At 45.4% G+C, this 20,598-nt stretch overlaps 2 protein-coding genes across 2 annotated transcripts in view; one reads left to right on the forward strand and one right to left on the reverse strand.

Moving 5' to 3' along the window:
• The window catches only part of LOC126541547 (ornithine decarboxylase-like), an 83,483-nt gene that overhangs the window by 34,939 nt on the left and 27,946 nt on the right, over positions 1 to 20,598 (reverse strand). The gene's annotated exons all lie outside the window — the stretch shown is intronic.
• LOC140216092 (uncharacterized) lies at positions 8,100 to 10,127 on the forward strand. Its single transcript, XM_072286396.1, has one exon. It carries the CDS (start codon positions 8,100 to 8,102, stop codon positions 9,921 to 9,923), a length of 1,824 nt encoding a protein of 607 aa, XP_072142497.1. The 3' UTR covers positions 9,924 to 10,127.

Below are 20,598 nucleotides of genomic sequence, written 5' to 3' on the forward strand. Positions count from 1 at the left end.
GCCGTCATCGTGGTATTTCAGTCTCCCGTTTAGCAAGGATGTTGCAGACAAGAGAACTGACAAACTGACTTTTTGTTAATGTTCATTCCCAGTATGGTAGCGCATGAGATGGTGTGAAGCGCCTATCCTACTTCCTTGCCGTGGGCTACAGCGCACTCTAGAATATTGCGTAAACCACGACGTGCTGTTATCGCTTGCGATTCAGCTTCTGCGATTGTGTTTTGGCCCCTTCTATCCCACGTGGCTGGTATTTCATGATCTTAAGAGGAACTTTGTGTCCAATATGAGGCGGCCGCATTAAATTTTCTTCGGAGCCACGGAATGCTAGCAATATATTGCGTTGCTTCTACCTTTTTTCTTGTTATAGTTTTTGTAGTTCGTGATCGGATACCGCATATACTCTGTGTAACTCACTAATGGCTATTGCATTCGTGAGTCGTGAATGCCCTTGGCGTAAGATATCCTGTTACTCCAGGTAGTCACTATTTTTTGCTGTTTGTGTCTGGTGACGGTCTCTACGCTGCGCGGCTTTCGCGGCGCTTAGTCGGACGTCCACCGAGTTCATGCGCCTGCCATGTGTACGCACGGAGTTTCGGAAGCGCTCGCGTGTTTCTTTTTTATTTATTTGTGTGTTGTTCGTGTACTTCAGGCCACACGGCATCCTCTGTTCTTGTTCCTTATGCAACAAATTTTCCAAGCATACGTTGAGCCAGAGAAGCCTCTATTTAGGGATTTAGGCATCTTCGTTCATTATGTAAGTTGACGGGTAACAGTACATAGCATTTGCTGCTTAGAGTCCATGTAATATGGGCTATTTGCACAGCAATTTTAGCCATGTCATTGGGGAATTTATTTGCGCATATTTAATTACATATATTGGCCCCTACCAGGATGTTTCAATAGAAAATGTGATGACAAGGTGACAGTGTGCCAATAAATGCCGCAATATCGGACTAACGCTTGGTAACTTAGCGTGGTGTCTTGAATGGTAGTAAGCAAATGGCAGGTGGCATAAACTGTGATAATATCTTAAAGCCACTATGTGCTTAATTCTTGCTCCATTGCAATATGCTAACTGAACGTTCTCATTCAGTCCACTGGCATCAACACAGTGGCCCCTGGTCAAAGGGCGGGAGAATATGTGGATATACATCGGGGCATCTCCCCTCATCCGCTTTAAAGGACATCCTCCAAATCGTTTAAGAAATGCAAGCAATCAGAGTTCTAGCACAGGGAGGGCGAGTGAAGGCAGCTTACATTGTAATCGCACAGTTGAAATGCTTACTATACTTAATGTGGAATCTGCATATTTTGTGAATTGAACAGCCTGTTTGAAATAATTTCCGCAATACATTTTTATAGTCAGCATTGGTTATGTTTATTTTTATGATCTGGATACAGTGTTGTAGTGGCATATTTTGTGCTCATGCCACTTTCATAAGTCATAAATTTTAGCATATCTTTCACATTGTACCTTAAGTGTGCTGCTATATGTCTATAACAAGCTGCACAAACTTGAGTGTGAGGCCTGCCCGCTTATCTGGCAAGCACACCGAGAGGGAACACTTAAAGTTCAGCGCTACCAAGCGAAGAGTAAGCGCATAGATGTGTCAGGGATGGTGTGTGGCAAGTCGTTCTGGTGAAGCCACTGCATCTGCATTCAAAACATGTCAACTACCAGCGTAGTGCAAACTTTCGTGTCCACTTCGACGAAATGGAGCTCCAGTGCAAATATCTGGGCATACCTGTCCAGGGCAGCAAGTGTGTCTACATTGAAAACATTTCAAGTACCAGCATGCACGTCCGTGCCATTGCCAGCGGAACTGTGGAATACAAAGTAGGGTGCTCCCAAGCTGTTCATCAATGGAACTCTCCCTGGACTGTGCCAGACATCATAGATGCGAAAGGGGGGGGGGGGTGAATTGTTAAATCATTTGCTCGGGGCTACATGTGTGAAAGCTTTTTGTCAGTCAGAGGGCTTTTTACAGCGCAGCTGTTAGCATTTAATTGGTCGGCATTCTTGTGGCCGTGTCCGTTACCAAAATGTGGGCCAATCGCGGCAGCAGTGCAGGGCCAGAAGCAATGGCTCGCACCCGTGTAAGGCAGAGGCTTCACCAAAGTGAAGCGCACAGTGCATGCATTCTTTGGAATCAGAGATACAGCATACAGAACACCATACCCTTCAATAAAGAACAAGCTCCAAAACAAGCTTCCGAGCCACATAACTGATGATAAGGTGGGCCTGGTAAGAATGCGAAGCACGAAGCACTCCCCGCATACTTTTCCCGGTAGCGATGAATGCTGCGCAAGCTGCCGCGGCGATGGCAGCTTGTGACGTGGGAAGTGACGTCCCTAGCCTTTCGTATATGGAATAACCAGCCTATCACCTGATTTCAGTGTTGTTGCAGCACCGCTGCGGGCGGCGGCGGGCTGTCAAAATTACCATCCCTCTAAAGCAGTAAAACATTGCACACCCTCGCAGCAGTTGTAGCGGTGGTATTAAACAGCTTCGATGGACTTCGATCCACTTTCGCAGGGCGGGCATGGCAAGCCAATTTCCTTTTTTTACTTTAGGAGACTGCAGATGTGTACAAAGCGTGCTAATGTATTCATGGGTTTGCAAATGGTTCATTACAGCCTTATGCCTGTTTTTGCGAGGCTGGTACATATGTGCCCTTTGTACAATGCTGTTTATATAAACCGATTCGTGTTTATTATGACCATTGCATTCCCAAAGCACATGGGCCTGTAATGTAATGTCATGGGCCTGTAATGTATTCCCCCTGCACAGGGGAAATACAACAGCAGAACCCTCTGAAGCGGGGCGCCTCGCTGAGAGATGGCAAGCCGCCCTCCTCAGCGAGGCACCCGAAGACCAGGAGTGGGCCGTCCAGCGGGCCAGGGCCGTTGCCGAGGATCTCGAAAGATCTTCCTCGGGCGATGGACCCCTGGCAGCCTAGCCCCGGGCACCAACATCAACAACCGTTGGACAAATAAAGTTTACTCCTATCCTATCCTATGACCATTGCCCTTTGGTTACTGAAACGCAGCTTCCTGTGCATTCCAGTTAATTCCTAGGTGTACACAAGTTTCTAATATTGAGGCTTGCACATTTATTTCTCGTGTACTAGAGTACGAATATTGTTTTAGTTATGTAGCGTTACTCTATCTCATCGTACTCTGCATTACAGGGGTGCTCACTTTTTACACAGATTTCCTTGTTTGAGTATTCTATACTATCTTTGACTTGATTTCTGTTTCTTTAGTTTTGTGGTTCTTTCAATTCTCACCATTACTACATTTGATGTACAGCAAAGGCAACATTTTCAATTTTGACATGTTCCCGTTGTTAAGTTTTTATCACAGAGGATTAATTTTTAATTATATGTGTCGTTATTCCTTTTTGTATTCTTTCCAAGCTTCTAGATTATTGGCAACATTGCTTGTAGACAGCTACCGTGCGATTCGATGTCGTATTTTCATTCTGCTTTTTGCAGTTGCTGTGATATCAATTTCTAAATTACTCTAGTCTGTTCATCTGATATCATTTGCCCTTTACTGTGCAAAATAAGAAACTTTAGCACACTTAGCGTTACTGCTGTTCATCATTGTACCTTTACTTACGAATTTCGTTTACGCATGTTCTAGTCATTGTTAATCAATTTCTAGCTCATTAAGAATTGTTTCTGAGAGTCCTAGACATTCTTGATGTGCTTTTATTTTGATTTACTTTGCATTTTGGTTTTATTTTGCTCAGACCATGCATAAGTATTATTTTTGCAATAAAGTGTTACTTTGTGATATGTTCATTTCATGCGCTCTTGGCACAAAAGCCCTGGCCTGGCCGATTGTCAAGACGTGCCCATATCTTAGCGGGATGTCATACCCATTTTGGTTGTAAACATCGTTGCTGCATACCAAAGGTGGCATTGGGGATTCAGTTTCGTGGACATCTTCCTTTTCAAGTGACTTGGTCGAGGATGCGGCAGTCCCTATTGGCAACAGTGCTTGGCACTGCGCCAGGAGCTCAGTAACACTAGACACTGACGCTTCGATTCATTTGGAAGCCTCGAAAACGAGCTTCAGATCATCGTAAACCTTTCAAGACTACTGCTAGACCAGTTTTTTGATAACTTCTTAAAAGCGTTTAGAAATAATATACGAAGAGCACTGACAAAGGTATTATTTGTGTCTTTCCCAATCCTATTTCAAGACCAGCTTTTCCAATACGTTTTGAAGAGCTGCCCTAGATCGTCTGAAAAAAGTTAATAAGCCGGACATTAACAGATATATACGACGTTTCAACAACGTTGTCTTACTCGTGTCTTCTTTAAGCTGTTTGTATAGTCTCGGATAAACGCTATAAAAACGTTATGCATCTCTTTTGTGCTACCTGGGTAGCGGCTACCTCTTCGTGCCGCCTCCCACAAGTTAATAATTTGTCTAAATTATCGGGCATTGATTACGGAGAAGCATTTTCCAAGCGGCTTTTCATTTTCTATAATCAGGCGTACACTCATCATTCCATCAACAGAATTGGGGCTTTTGTCCTATGTCATGGCAAATTAACTTTGCTTCCGGAAACCCTCCAGAACCGAACAAATCGTTGTAGTGATTTTCTTGCCCCTGGGATTGGCGAGGTTCGAGATGGCTGAATGCAAGTAAGTCGGAAATTTATTGTGGTTCACAAATGTGCGTGCTTGACATTCTAAAGATGTTATTGAACACATTATTTCAAATTATCAAGGAAGGTGGTCGCTTTTGGTTGCTGAGTCAGCCGCGAACCACGACGAAACATTGAGGCCAGTGCTACGATACATTAAATCTAACACGGAGTAAATTTGACCTTTAGTGCATGCCTCATAATCAGATCGTGTATTTGGCACGTAAAACCCCATTATTTAATTTTAAACTGACCTTTAGCGAATGTTACATGTCCTACGTTCTGAGATGAAAGATCAACCATCAATAGTACTCTTCCATAGTCGCTTATCACACAATTCCGTTTTTAGCGTCCGCGACACGTGATGCGAATTTAAGTCCACTGCAAGCAATATTTCTACAAGCATCCACCGCCCTATTGAGTAGACGCGCACTTATTTGCACACCGATGGGAAAATAAGCATCTATAACTGAAAACGGACGATACAATTGGAGACAGAAATCTAATGCCAGACTTTCGTAGTCGGGGTCCATGATTTCAAAATAATTTTTTCCCCTATGACAAGCTTTACTTGAAATAAATATCACTAATCCACCACCTCGCGAGTGTCCATCTCATCGGAAAGACCGAAAGCCTTCCAAATGAAATTTTTTCGCTGGTGAGAGCCAAGTTTCTTGAATAAGTAAAACATCTGGATTTAGTCGATTAAATTGTCAAAACAAAACTATTGAAGCTGACAATATCGATCGAGAGTTCCACTGTCAAACATTTAATTACCCACTGGTGTTCAACGCACAGTAGAGTCAACTGCTGCCTTAAGGATACTTTATTTATTCGAAGGCGATGGAGAACTGTGTATTCATTTTGTCTTAATAATCATAGAAATTGGGGATCCCACGCACTTTGGAAGCAAGTGCATCAAGTTGTATATCTATGAAGCTAAAGAAGTGGGTACGAGAGGAATGAGAGGACTGGCGGAATAGTGCCCGTTGACTGGTCGGTATAGATGTAGAAGCCGCACTACTTCGTCGCTAGGCATTTTAGGTGTGACGCTAGGTAGCGACGACTGTAGCTGCGCCGTTGTGGTCTGCATTATTTGTTTTATCTCTTTGGAAATTATTTGCGCCAAACATTCAGATAACCTGGATATCAATTTATTCACAGCTTAAGCTATTGCCTTTTGCACAGTAGCGTCAATTGCTTCAGAGTGGTTAATACCTACGATTGAAGTGTTGCGCACTGCAAAACCACAGTAGCCAAAGGGCACGTCTTTAACAAGTGCAATGGCATCTCTCCGAGAGCAGCGACGGTGGTCAATCACTTCAAGAATTTTTTTCATTCTTTAGCGAGAGCTGAGCAGTTATTAGTCTGCTGGGTGTGCCCCCCCCCCCCCCCCCCCCCCTCGGGATGCTGCACCGTTGAGACTGTAAAGAGTACTCACGCACGTGAGGGTGCAGAAACGCAAGCTCGACTTACATCCTCCTGAGTTGTACCTGAATCTCCAAAAATTTTGACGTTGGGTCGGATGCGAGGCCGTTCTACCCGTAAGACAAGAGGTTGCACCCTTATTTCTGACGGACATGATGTGCCCACAAAAGTGGCAATTACTGATTCAGTCGGAATCCTCTTGTTATTTACAAGACGACTGCAACGGTAAATAGCAATGAGGTCTTGTACGGAGAGTTTGTCCAGAGTTTCACCTGGACTTAAGCGGGATAAAAGCACTCACCAGGGGCGAAGAAACGATGTGCGTTTCAGTGGATCTTCCACACAGGTCTGGTCTGGTGACCTACACACTATACCTAGCCGTCTGAACGATCGCCTGAAAGTGGTTGCACATGGTGTTAAGTTCCTTCTGAACAGCTGGTGAGTTCGTGAGGCTAAAGGAACCTCCATTGGTTGGCATGAGCATAACAGGAATACTACTGACGCCACTGCGAAAAAATACGACTAGAGGCCATTCATTAGGTGGCAGGGATGCTGACCTGGCGGATCGAACTTTGCCAGGGCGATTGGTCGGCATCAGCGCCAGACGGCTGATGCGAGAAGTGCAAACAAACGGCACTAAAGTAAAGTTAGTTAGAAACCTGAAACTGCCCGATATTTATCCAAAGCACTACTTCAGGTCAACGTAGTTCGTTCCAAGTAGTTGTAAAATATTCGTGAAAAACGCTTCTTCATCGCGAAAGTAATATAACATATTGTAACGGCGCGACTAACGCCTCCAAAGCAGGCGAAGAAGAAGATGGGCTCACGTGCAGGTAGCGCGAGGATAGAACACGCCAGTGCGCTCGACTTATCGGCCGCTCCCGAGATGCCGCTGCAGCATGGCTGGCCCGCCTTAATAGACTGTGGCTACGGCAGCTACCTCTTCGCGCCGACTTCCCACAATGTATACTATAGAGATCGTAGTATCAGCTTTTCTCTATAAATAGGCACACGTTAAGCAGAAATATTAGTAGTGTTAGTTCCGCGACCACTGACCCCTAAAAGAATGAGATATTCACAACGAAAAAATATATGCCGTTTGGTTACAAGAAATGCTTCCGAATAATAAAAAAAGAATAGAATATACGAGTCGTGCGACAAACAGAGTAGAACAATTGTTGCGTAGTGCAAGTAACAACAATAGATACATTACTGAACAGCATGAAGAGGGCTAATAAACTCATTAACGAAATAATAATAAGCAGAAACCAAGGATGCCAGTTTGGCAATCAAAAAGAAGAGTGCGAAGAATTTGCACACTTAAAAACTTCTGGCTCTCTAAATGATTATTTTTAAGCACTCCAACAGTTGAGGCATTGTTCCATTACTTAATCAAGAGCTAGCTAATAGAGAAAAAAAAGTATGATACATAACTCGTTCTCAGTGCGCCAGTAAGCAGCAGTACAGATGGTTCCACTTCTAAGCACATATAGAGAATTCTTTAAGAAGCTTTTCACATAACCGTTACTATAGTTACAAGAATTCAACAGGGAAAGCGCACCTTTAACCACCTAATGAATCCTCTAAAAAACTTGTGACGTAACTGTTATTGTATGGGTACAAGATTTTAGCAAGGACAGCTCACGTATTGAAAGACAGAGAGCAAGAGCGATCAGTTCTATTTGACAAGGCCAATGATCGTCCTTGTCTCACCTATTCTGCTATATTAGAACAGTGCCGTGTCTGCCGTACCAGCCTCATTGGCCGCACCTTGTCGTGTTGGGTACGTGCCAGCCCATTTTAAGATCTGGCACGTACCCATGTGGGGGAATTAGCCAAGGTCTGCAATGGAAACGAAGCAAAAGAAGACAAAGTTAAGAAGGTAGTGATGAGTCGAATGTGCCGAAGGCTGGTTTCTCGAGCTACACTGCTGCTTATTTGGTCTACCTTCTTTCTGCTGGTTTTCTTCGACTTGGGGTTCCTGAAGCTCAAGCCCATTCTAGCGAGTATGACTGTGATTTCCACTGGCTACCTACTCGAGACACCCGGCTGCTCGTTGCCGCTCTACAACCCTTACCATTGGTCGGTCTCTTATCAATGGGAGACAGCGAACGCCACCGACGTCACGTACGAGGAGATGTGCTCAGCCCGCAACCGCACGGTGATCTTGCAGGAAGGGGGCAAGTTCAGCTTGGACTCAAACGGCCTTCTTCTAGGTTACAACGCTACAGTACAAAGTATTAAGTGTCACTACCGCGAAGTCTCCAGAGACGAAAACGCTAGTATACCGGACATAAAACCTGTTCTGGGCCCAGTCCGAAAGCTGCCTTTCGGTGAACCGATTGACGCAGAGTACGTGCAAGTTTCATGCGAAGATAGCGGGAAGCTGCTTTTTATCGAATACTTTCTAATTCCTCAGCCGAAGCAAGCAGTGCAGGACGCTGACGAACCGCAGGCGGACGAGGCTCCAAATACCCACCAAATGAGTGTGCTACTCCTCGGGATAGACTCAACCTCCAGGATAAACTTCAACCGCCTCATGAAGAAGACCCGCAAGTTCATTATTGAAGAACTAAACGCTTTCGAACTGCTTGGCTTAAACAAAGTCGGCGACAACTCGTTTCCGAACCAGCTTCCGCTTCTCTCAGGATTCGCTGGTCCCGACACCAATAGTTTGTTCAAACGCTACAGCTTTGATGCGTTCCCTCTCCTGTGGAATACGTTTAAGGATGAGGGTTACACAACGCTGTTCCTCGAAGAAATGCCGTATTATGGTCTCTTCACCTTCCCAAATTACTTAGGATTTATCCGACCACCAACCGATTACTACCCTGAACCTGTCTTGCGAATGATGGACGAGAGAGGAGGCAGCGACCGTTTTTGCGTGGGCTCCCGCTTGAAAACGAAAGTCCTGATCAGATACCTGGCCGATGTGTTGAAGATGAACATCGATCGCAGCATGTTCTCGTACGTCTGGTTTTCCGACGTAACCCACAATAACCTGAAAGGAATCGAGATCATCGACCAACCACTCGAGGAATTTTTCAGAGAACTTTCAGACGCTGGCCTCTTCGAAAATACCGCAGTTCTTTTTCTCAGCGACCACGGAAACCGCATTGGTCCGTACAGAATGTCTGAGATTGGTCGACACGAAGACAAGACCCCCTTCTGTTTCATTATACTACCCAGGCGCTTTCTGGAAGAGTATCCGGAAGCGGTAGTTCAGTTGGAAGTCAACCAGCGGCGTCTGGTCACTCCCTACGACCTTCACGCTACGCTGCTCAGCTTATCCACGCTGCCCGCGTTCAACCCGGAGCCAACAAACAAGGGCCTGAACGTCTTCACTGCGATACCGCCAGAAAGGACGTGCGCGGACGCTTTCATAGCTCCCGAGTTTTGCGCTTGCACGGATAGCGCGAGTGAGACTCCGGACCCAGGAATCATGCTGTCGTTCTCCCGTTACGCCGTTTCCTACATCAACGCGCTCGCGACGCTCCACTTTCCGGGCAAGTGCGTCGAGTGGTACCTCGAGAGCGTGGACGAGGCATCCGCTCTCGGTGGCCGCGTCGCCGGCAAGCTCCTGCTCCGCGTGCAGCTGACTGTAACGCCGACGGCGCACTTCGAAGTGTACGGGACGCTCCGCAACGCCTCTTTAGAGGACAAGCACGTGGACTTCGTTCAAAGGTTGGACAAGTACAGCAACGAGACTGCGTGTTTGCCCAACAACGCCTGGCAAAAAGTCTGCATGTGCAAGCCCGAGCTGCTGAACGTTTCGACGACGTTTCAGCCACCTGACTCGGCTAGTTTCGACGGCGTGGCTGGAAACGGATAGCAAGGTCTGTAGGTGCTCTGAGTTCTGGCGTGATGCCCTGCTTTAGTACGATAGTTGCACAATTTCTTTCCTCGGACAAATATATCGCTGGTTATTTGAATTTCTTGCAATCTAAAGAATTTAGTTCCAGTTACGGGAAGTGGAACTAGCACAATAAATGTCACGTTTCGAAGGCATTTAAACCCTGTCTGAATTGCCTGGGCAGTCTGCTCATTGACCATTCGAGAGAACGAAAATTCGGGCGTTGTAAACATTGCGGCTACTCAAGAAGCATTCTTCGATGAATGTCAACTGCATTAACCCATCATCTCCTTGTCAAAGACGAAATCGTAGAAATAAGTACGTGCGATTCTAATTCGAACTTCTGCTCTCATTCAAGAAGGTAAAATGTCGCGCTGATTGAAGCTTCATGACATGGTAGTAATTTACACGATAACCCCAGCCATTGCACAGATCAGAGCGGGCAGCTGGCACTGGTCCATATTCAAAATAATTCTATATAGGCACAAGAACAGAGCTTGCTATTGTAATATGCCGCATAAGAAAACTGAACTTTAATATTTGTCGTAGTTTTATCGTCTTTTCCTTTGTAATAAATTACATTTCTTGTTCTGGTGCAAATTTTCGCTGTTTGGTACTCCGTAAACAATGTATATTTCCATATTTGTATGATCAATGTAAAGGACGGTTGAACAGGTACGACTACGCTTCTTTATGTGCGCGTGTCTTTTTTTTTTTGTGTGTGTGTGCTGGCGCCTTTCGTAGTAAGCGAGGTCTCAATAAGTTAAAGTTGGTAGTTATTTGTTTCAGATTACACTGGGCCACACTCATGGGCACCTGGGGTTCTATCGCTGATTGATGAGGGGGATCCGAGGACCAAGCGGCGTCCGCATTGCCGTCTGTTGTACGGCATTGCATATATACCATGTGTTCCGCGTAATTTGTGCCAAAATGTTAAAATGTACAAGCCATGCAGCTGGACAGAATCGAGCTATAGCGTTGTTTGCCGCCGCTAAGAGCAAGTCAATCTAATTACATAACTGCTTATCATCAATTAATGAACTTCTCAAGTATTATGTTCCTAGCAAATGTGTCAATGAGAAAATTGTAGACCATTCGGAAAAATTCCCTGATCCAGCTTCCTGTTGCGCAATAGGTGCTACATGAAAGTTGTTTCCAAATCTGAAAGAGCGCCTTCGATGCCCTCGTTCAGCAAAAAAGCAGCAGATACAACTAGTTGGAATCTACGTACAGCAAAGCAGTGTGTGAGTGCTTAAAAAGTCGGAAGACGAGTTTTCTTGCTCCCTTTGGTTAGAGCGGCAAGCATGTTCACATCCCTCTTGGCAATCAGCGCCCCCACCGACAAAGCAGATGGCGCGGACAAACAAACCGTTCAATAGGCCGTTAAACGCGAGACGTGCGCTTTTTACAGCGAAGCTGTATACCTCTACCCTTTAAGGAAACTTTCGTGTCATGAGCAAAAAATTCTCCATACGTGGGCCGATCACGGAGATAGTGTAATACCGGCCCCACCCGCGTCGGAGGTGAAGCAGGCGTTAAGCACTCCCCCATACGTGGACCTATCCTGAAGATAGTGCAATGCCGGGCCGACCCGCGACGGAGGTGCAGTTCGCCATTAAGGGGCCCACATACAGAGCTTGGCTGGTCATCCTTCTTCACAGAGCGGAAGGGCACTGATATCTTCCTGGTTCTTCTTTATTCTTTCTCGACCCGCACGGCCGCCGCCGCCACTGCCGCGGATGCGCGGAGGCGTGCATCATCTGGTTGCGGTGTAAGGAACCTATGGCGGCGGTGATGTCGGGCGCGCGCGTCCTCCGCTGTGATTGGTTAGCCTATTCGGCTATAGACAACAACCTCGCAGCAACACTAACAGTCACGAAAACCCGGCGAGGTTCGAAAAAAAGAAGCTTCGTTTTTTAAAAATCAGGAACCGGAGCATGAAGGTAACTTCCGGGCAGCCCTGCGGTAAAGGTGCACCAACGAAGCCTCCACCACAGGGGCGTCAGTAAGAAACCTTTCAGAATCGGCGTAAGGCGGCCTCACAGCAATAGAATTTTCCTCACTAAGATAAGGAAGGTTTTACAAATTGGGGCCTAAACCTTACGACGCCACAGAGGCCTCGCGCGACACCATGTGCTCCTCATTGAGATGCCGTATGTGTAAGTACTTGACGTTCGGCTAAAGACGCACCCCGCAACTTGGTTGGGTGAGAGCACGAACCCTTAGCTGCGGCACCATTTTACCAGCGGGGAAATTTATGATCGAGCACCGGTCACCACGAAAATGGCTGAAAGAGGGACAGAAAGCTAATCATAATAAAAGACGAACGTTATCCACTCTCACGTATACTTGCAGGGGTATTAAGCGATAAAAGGTTTGCGTCCCAGCGGGGATGAGTAGTGTCTGCGCCCGCACCATCGGCACCGCTCGGTAAAACCGTCACGACGAAATAGCATTTCTGAACTCTGCTGCGCTGAACAGCAGTACATGCATTAGTTTACATCGAAGCTGTATGTTACTCGGATGCCAGGATTTCTTAGTCTCCGTCGACAGAACAGTCAAGAGAAAATCATTTAACGAAGTTAAGCGGAAAGTGTTTATCTCCATTGGAATTACGAATGCAAGACATATCTCAGCATTTGTTTCAATAAAGAAAAGCACAAAAGTGTCAAAACCACGTGATAGAGCCTAAGGTGCGTTAGAACAATGCGAAGCACGTACCGTTCACCGCGCGCGTTTCCCGCTGAAGATTACGGTTGCTTAAGCAGCAGTTGCCTGGAAGGGGCAACTGTAGCATACGAAGCAAGAAGTGACGTTACTATACGTTCATATGTAAAAGAAGAGCCCGCCTAGGAACTGATTGCATATGTGTTGTTACAGCGCTATGAGAAGGCCGTGCATAGTTAGAACTCTCGAAGAGCAACGTGAACACGATGAGCGAGGAAAGGAACAGCAGGGTCAATATGCATAAGGGCTGCGTACTCAGCCTCGGCGGGACCCAGTGGTTCGTGTCTTGCTGTCTGTCTTTTCATGTATTGCGTTGTTCAATCGCTCAAGGCTACGTCGCATTAGTCTATCGGATCACGTAATGCCACAGCTTCGCTGGCCAACCACTTTCACATCGTGAATTTGAGCCTTTTTCTTTTTTTTAGGAAAAAGGGAAACAAACATTCAGAGTGTTTCTACGTGGTTGTTCTTTTCTTTCCACCACTTGAACCGACGTCAAAAGGTATTTCCAATGATGCAACAAGCCTTGCGACGTGCCGCGTTTGCTGGAGCACCGTGCAGGTGTCAGTAATAGCAAGCTACGGTGGTTCAGAGCTTTGATTTCAACGTTAGTTTTTGTACTAAGAATATTAGAGGTAAACATGTCGGTATGCGAATCGCCATATTCTGGTGGCCCAGCTGACATGGGAGTTTTGGGCAGTGCACAAATTTGCCTAAACGTGGGCTTTCCGTTTTCGGATATCATATCATTTCATTCATTCATAATATCTAGCGGCCCGGCTAAGGTTTCAGGCGGTAAAGAAAAAAAAACGCTCCGAAACATTAGGCACTCCTATTGCACAGACATCTAGGCACCAACTAGACACCAACATCATGTATACTAGAAAAAAGCAAAGATAGTCATTGAGAGAAGACAAAGTTGTAAATTTATGCAGAAATAGGAAACTGGGGTCACCATGTCACTCTAGAATGTTCTGGAGCACCACGTCAATGGAATTATTAAATAAGTTTGCTCATTAAGCTGTGTAACGATGTAGTATTAAAACACTTCATAATAGTCATTAGACCAAGTTATGTGCGCTTTGTTTTCTGATATTGACGTTATTCGAAACTAAGTTGCGGTGAAGTAAAAAAAAAATTTCAAGGTCTTATGTGCCAAAACCACAATCGGGTGATGAAGCACGCCTCAATGGGGTACTCCGGACTCATTTTTACCACCTGGGGTTCTTCAACGTGCACCCAATGCCCTGCACACAAGTATTCTTGCAATTCGCCCCCATGGAAATGCAGCCGCCACGGTCGGGATTTGATCCCGCGACCTCGTGCTCAGCAGCACCACACCAAAGCCACTAAGCAACCATGGCGGACATGGCAACAATCATTGTATGGCAGCATTAAGATGCATTTTCCATCAAAGTACTATAACTAAATGTATAGTTTGCGGAACACTGCAAAGAAAGGCACTGCCATAATGCAAACAAGCGGTGTACTTGTGCTAAGTGCTGCGGTCTTACCAGGTGTTAAAATGTTGCTGCACACGTTGTCTGTAGTATCGCGGTTTGTTTACAAGCTGACAAATATGTTGTAAAATAAATAGGCTGCAAATAAAAATAAGCGTGATCTACCGCACAATATTTCAGCTAAGTTAAAGCAATCTTTATGTGTTAGCTTATGCATAGGGTGCGTTTGAATCCTGTCCAGCATCGGAGACATTCTACGTAGACAGCTAAGGAGACAGCCGAGACAGCTTCGAGGCCAAGTAATGGAACGCGTTTCGAGCCGTCTGGAAGACGCTTCTGCGACGTGACGCCACCTCGCGGCGGCAACAAAAAGTTGAAAAAAGCGCGCATTATTTCTGCATTTGAAGTATTTCCACCTGCGAGCCTATTAAAAACAATATGTGATTTGCATTAGAGCATAGGAAAGCGTGTCTACGTTTTCTTGTACATAGACGACCTTCCCGTCGAGTTTCCAAGGGCCCTGCTCAGCCGCGCATCTAGTTTGTACAAGAAAGTAGCCTGCATCGTTTTTGACTTTGATGCTGTCTTCGCGAAACTCTCTACGTTCGTGAGAACTGTAACGAGACTTAAGATGGCCGCCATCCGCTTAGCCGTCTACTCTGCCGTCTACGACGAGTATTGGAACAAATCCGTAGACGCTGAAGACTCAATAGACACTATGCGCATGTCTTCGTCTACGTTGCGCTGAAGCTACCATGTCGCATAACTCCCACCAACTAGCTCAGCAACATGTACTACCAGGAATCTTTTCTAAAGCTACATTCATTAGCAGGCACACAGCGCTGTTGTACTGCAACAAGTGATAAATAAACTGTAATGCGACTTTGGTCGAAGCAGCGCCAAATCTTAGAAAGCGTCATGTGACATCCATATTTCATATGGTTCTTACTGATTGCCTGTTTTATTTATAACGAGTAGGGTTAGCCCAAAAAATCAATGAAAGCCATAACAAGAGAAGGCAGCATCTGTAAACAAAGAATGCCGCAGAATATGCCTTATCACAGTGGGCACAACACACGGCGCCGTCGGATTCGACCAAGCAACAAAAACTACGGCGAACCGAGATGCGTCGACAGAACCCATGAGAAAGAAGAAGCAGAAGAAAGGCCCATCGCACTAACTTCAAATGTTATAAAATTAATACAAAGGGTATTGCACATTTGTGTCATGAAAGTTTCAAATGATAATACATTATTAAGCCCATGGCAGATTGGATGTAGACCTGGATGCTCGATATGGTGCGCACATGTCGATTTAGAGGGAGGCATTAAGCTTGCTCGACACAGGGGGCAGTAGGCAGATTTAGTGACCCTTGATAGCTTGATAGCTTGCTAGCTTAGAGCTAAAGCATACTACAGCGCAGAGCATGTCATACTCATTAACGCTTGAAATAGCATGAGTTTTCCTCGATACATTATAAATTGTATATATGAATTTTCAAAGGATAGGAAATGTTATTGTTCGCCACGTGGCTTGTTGACGCAAAACATATCATTCAAGAGGAGTTCCCCAGGGATCTGTCCTTTATCCTTTGTTTGTTTGACATTTTGTTAAGCTCAACTTTATTGTGTGATACCGTGCAAGCATCTGCGAGTGATATTCACTCATTACAAAGGACACTGCAGGCATACTTAAAAACAGTTGAAGCTTGGTTTGCAGATATTCAAGTGTCGCTTAATGTCAACAAAAGTTCCTTGATTGTGTTTCCATTGAAAGTACCAGTTAATATCTCTCTTCAATACCGTCAACAAATAATTCACAAGTTGACTTCATCAAACATCTGGGCGTAATATACGACGGAAGCCTGAGCTGGCGAAATCACATTCATGATGTTAAAACAAGGGCAGCAGGTGGTGTTGGCATGATAAGCAGACTTGGGCGACATCGGGCTGGGATATGCAAGGATACTCTAATAATCGTTTACCGCCTGTACGTTCGTCCGATATTGAAATTTGGGTGCGTGCTATTCTCTGGTGGGCCAGCATACAAAATTAACCCCCTGATTCTTCTACAGTGGGAGGGTCTCTGGAATTGTCTTGGTTTACCAAGATTTGTAGCCAACAAAGTTTTATATCAAGAAGTACGACTGCCTACTCTTCCCTGTCTATTCCGCATTCTAACAGTAAAGACGTATATAAACATCTATGAATCTTCTTTGAGACGATCGCAATTTGTATTTATTAGTGAAATGAGGGCATTTTTCGATGAGCATTGGTCTCGTTTATATAGACCTGAGATTTTGTTCGTACAAGCTGAGCTAGATTCACTAAGCATTAATGTACACGAGATGATTTGCCCAGACAAGAGCTTGCCTAATATAAATATTGCATCTGATTATATATTTCCATCGAATGCCAAACTCCTGCCCACTACATATTGAAATGGCATGCTACAACATCATTTAACGAACGAGAAGAAAGGGGGTTATCAGAGGGGCCCGATTTTTATTAATCATATCATGAGAAGACAACAAACAAAGACGCCAAGGACAACATAGGTGAAATTACTTGTACTTACTAATTGAATTAAATAAATGATAAATTATTGGAAGTGAAAGTGTATGAATAAACAACTTGAGCAGGTGGGGAACGATCCCACGTCTTCTCACTACGCATGCGATGCTCTAACCTTCAGGAAATAATGCGGCGGATGTTCCCCATCCGCCCCGAAGGCTTGTGAGTGGTGGTGCTGGCTAACATTCTCTAGTAGTAAAACATAAATACCCAAGAAAGTGGATGGGGAAACGGCGCCGCAGTAGCTCAATTGGTTAGAGCACCGCGCGCGTAATGCGAAGACGTGGGATCGTTCCCCACCTCCGGCAAGTTGTTCTTTCATCCACTTTCATTGCCATTAATATATCATTTCTTTAATTCAATTCGTAAGCACAAGTAATTTCCCCTACGTTGTGCATGACGTCTTTGTTTTGTTGGCTTCTCATGATAACATCATTTAACGCCATTTGGAATGGATAATGTGATCGCGACTGATGCGTCAATGAGTGAGGCGAAAGTGGGTGTGCGTATTTTCTCTGGGTCACTATCCTGGTCATATGCATTGCGCCGTCCGGATTTCACACCCATATTTCTGGCTGAACTATCAGCCGTTATCTTAGCTCTTCAAAAACTTCCTTCAAATATTCAACAACAGGTATGGTGACTCATTCATTGTCAGTAGGCACATCACTCACTTCATCTTCAGACACTACTGTAGCCAATACGTTTAAATAATTAATCCCTTCAATCTTAAGCCAGGTGCGGTTGATATGGGTTCCAAGCCATCGTGGTATATTTTTAAATGAAATGGCAGGAACCCATGCGCAGATGTCTCTTGATGCGCCAGCTATGTCCGTCATGCCTACTTCGGCTTATGTCACAGCGGTTAGGTTTAGAAAATTTTCTCTTTACCAAGATTCTACAAAACTCAAAATCCAAACGACGGAATCCAATCATTTGTCCTTTTCATGGGACAATAAATGGTGTATCACACGTAAATAAGAAATCTCCATAGCAAAATTACGATGCCGCATCCCATCATTAAATCTTTACTTGTTCAGGTCTGGTCTGGCACCGTCCCCTCCCTCTGTGTCCTGTTCGCCAGGAACCCGAAAACATTGATCATTTTCTAATAGCATGCCGTCGATTTAGAAATCAAAGGAAGAAATGAGAATTTTTGTTCCCAAAATTGGGTATTTCTTTAACTACTCAAAATATCCCCTCATTCGGGGCTTCTTTATTGGACTTTAGCCACAGGAACACCTGCACGGCTATTTGCGACTATCTCTGTGACACAAGAAAGCTACCATGTTAATTCTCTATATCAATAAATGGATAGATCATTAAATCGCTGATTGTGTCTTCGAAATTATTCTAATACCACCCAAAAAACAACATAAAATTTGCTGTTTATATATTATTACGAATATTTTTTATTTATATATCTGCCACGCCAGTCTATTTTTTGATAAACATAAATGTTATACTTCCCCCTAATTCCATTTTCCGTTTAGGTTTTTCTCTCTCCTCTTCCCTTTAACCTTCAACATTTATACGCCGGCTTCTTGACCAATCCCCCGTAGTGGGTAAGCGCCACAAGTAAGGAGCAAGCAAGCAACCAAGCAAGCTTGTGCGAGTAAGGCTTTGCACTGGAACCTAGTTAAACTAAGTGAGGCCGTGATAACTATGGTAAGATTCCGCTGTACGCGACGTTTCACTTCATGCTCATCGGTCATTCGATGCGTTGTATTATCTCTCTGTCTTTTGTGCTCATTCCGAACACTCAAGTGCATCCTAGAGAAGATAAAAGCCGAAGAAGAAGAAATTTTGGCAGATGATTTCTTCGTACTTCCAGGGTGCATGCTTCCTATGTACGACCTTAAACGCTCGATCATCGGCGATGGGTCTGAGATCACCGACGCCCAGTACGAATCCATGTGCTTCGCAAGAAAACCCACTGTCATAAAGCAAGACGAGAACAGGCTAATCCTTCAAGACAGTCGCCTTCATGAAGGTTACAATGTCTCGGCCAAGGACCTGCGCTGCTTTTATCGGGAAGTGGTGCGTAACACGAGCTGCCTCGTTCCGGACACCAGCCCTGCCCTAAGCCCGCCCAGACGCCTGGTCTTCGGGCGGCCATTACACGAGGAATACGTTCAAGTGACTTGTGAATCGGCAAAGTCCGTGCTTTTTGTGGAATATTTTCTTATCCCTCAAGGGCGAGAAAGAGCCGTGTCCTCTTCATTTGAAGCAATCGCAGCTCAAATGAACATTCTCATTTTGGGCATCGATTCCACCTCGAGCCTCAACTTCAGGCGCCGCATGGCACAGACGAGACTCTTCCTACTGGAAGAAATGGGGGCTTTCGAGTTCCTAGCTTTCAACAAGGTCGGTGACAGCTCCTTTCCGAACCAGATCTCCCTCCTCTCGGGATTCGCTGCTAGCGAAGTGGAGGAAATGTTGAAGCGAAGCTACTCCAACGAAGTACCCCTTCTGTGGAACGTGTACCAGGCGATGGGTTATACGACGCTGTTCTTGGAAGAGATGCCTCACTACGGCCTGTTCACTTATCCCAACCAGACAGGGTTTAAAGTAACGCCAACCGACTACTACCCAGTCTCTATTCTACGCCTCATGGATGAAAAAGGTGGAATCGACCGCTTCTGCATGGGTTCTCGCCTTAAGACCAAAGTGCTTATTAAGTATCTTAGCGACGTTCTAAAGCTGAATGACAACTCGAGAACCTTCTCGTATATCTGGCTGTCGGACGTGACCCACAACCACATCAAAGGAATAGCGATCCTAGATGAGCCGCTCTTCGAATTCTTCAAGGGCCTTTCAAACAGAGGGGTTCTTGACAACACTGTCGTGCTTTTTCTGAGCGATCATGGTGCTCGCTATGGATCTACACGCCGCAGCGAGCTCGGAAGGCACGAAGATAAGACGCCATTTTGCTTTCTAGCTCTCCCAAAGCGCTTCCTGCGGGAACACCCCGACGCGGCTGCGAGTCTGGAAACAAACCAACGTCGCCTTATTACCGCCTATGATTTGCACGCGACGCTTCTGAGCCTGTCAACCTTGCCATCGTTCTCAGTGAATCCCACGCGTCATGGTCTCAACCTATTTGCTAACATTCCCGCCAACAGGACCTGCGCCGATGCGTCTATACCTCCGCAGTTCTGCGCATGTCGTGGCACTCGCAGTGAAATGCGGGATCCCACCGTGGCGCTAGAATTCGCCCATTATGCCGTCGCCTACATGAATGCCCTTGCCGAGTTCCACTTTCCAGGACAGTGTCTCGTCTGGCGACTAGACCGTGTGCAGAACGCCTTTGTCGTCGCGAACCGCAACTCCAGTGACCAGCCCTTTGTGCACGTCACCCTTCACGTGCTCTTACGCACGTTACCGCTTGCACACTTCGAAGTGTACGGAAGCCTTCCAAATGCTTCGACATCTCTTTCATCGAATCGGTCGCCACCTCGAGTGGATTTCGTGCAAAGGTTGGACAGATACAGCGAGTGGACTTGGTGCCTGCCCAAGAGCGCATGGCAGAAGATCTGCATGTGCAGATCTCGCGCCAGATCTTGACTCGCGAAGTGTACGAGGTCGCAAAATATGCATGTACGTTGTTGTACATGTTATATAAGTATGCATATGAATATGTATATATGTTGCGTGTATGTACATTCTGCCACGAACTATTAGCAGCCACGAACTCAACTTTTTTCATCATATATTCCCGAGCTTGTGTTTTGTTGAATGACTAAATAAAAATACATAAATCATCAAAGCAATGCGATGTTATGACAAGTTAAGAACTGATATTTCTCAGTGTTCTTTCAGTGTGCTGCTTTTGGGCAAAGCCACACCTATCGATTTGCAGGAACAATACAGAAATATTACAGCGCCAGCCAG

This window comes from Dermacentor andersoni, chromosome 2 (assembly GCF_023375885.2).
Source record: "Dermacentor andersoni chromosome 2, qqDerAnde1_hic_scaffold, whole genome shotgun sequence".
NCBI lineage: Eukaryota > Metazoa > Arthropoda > Arachnida > Ixodida > Ixodidae > Dermacentor > Dermacentor andersoni.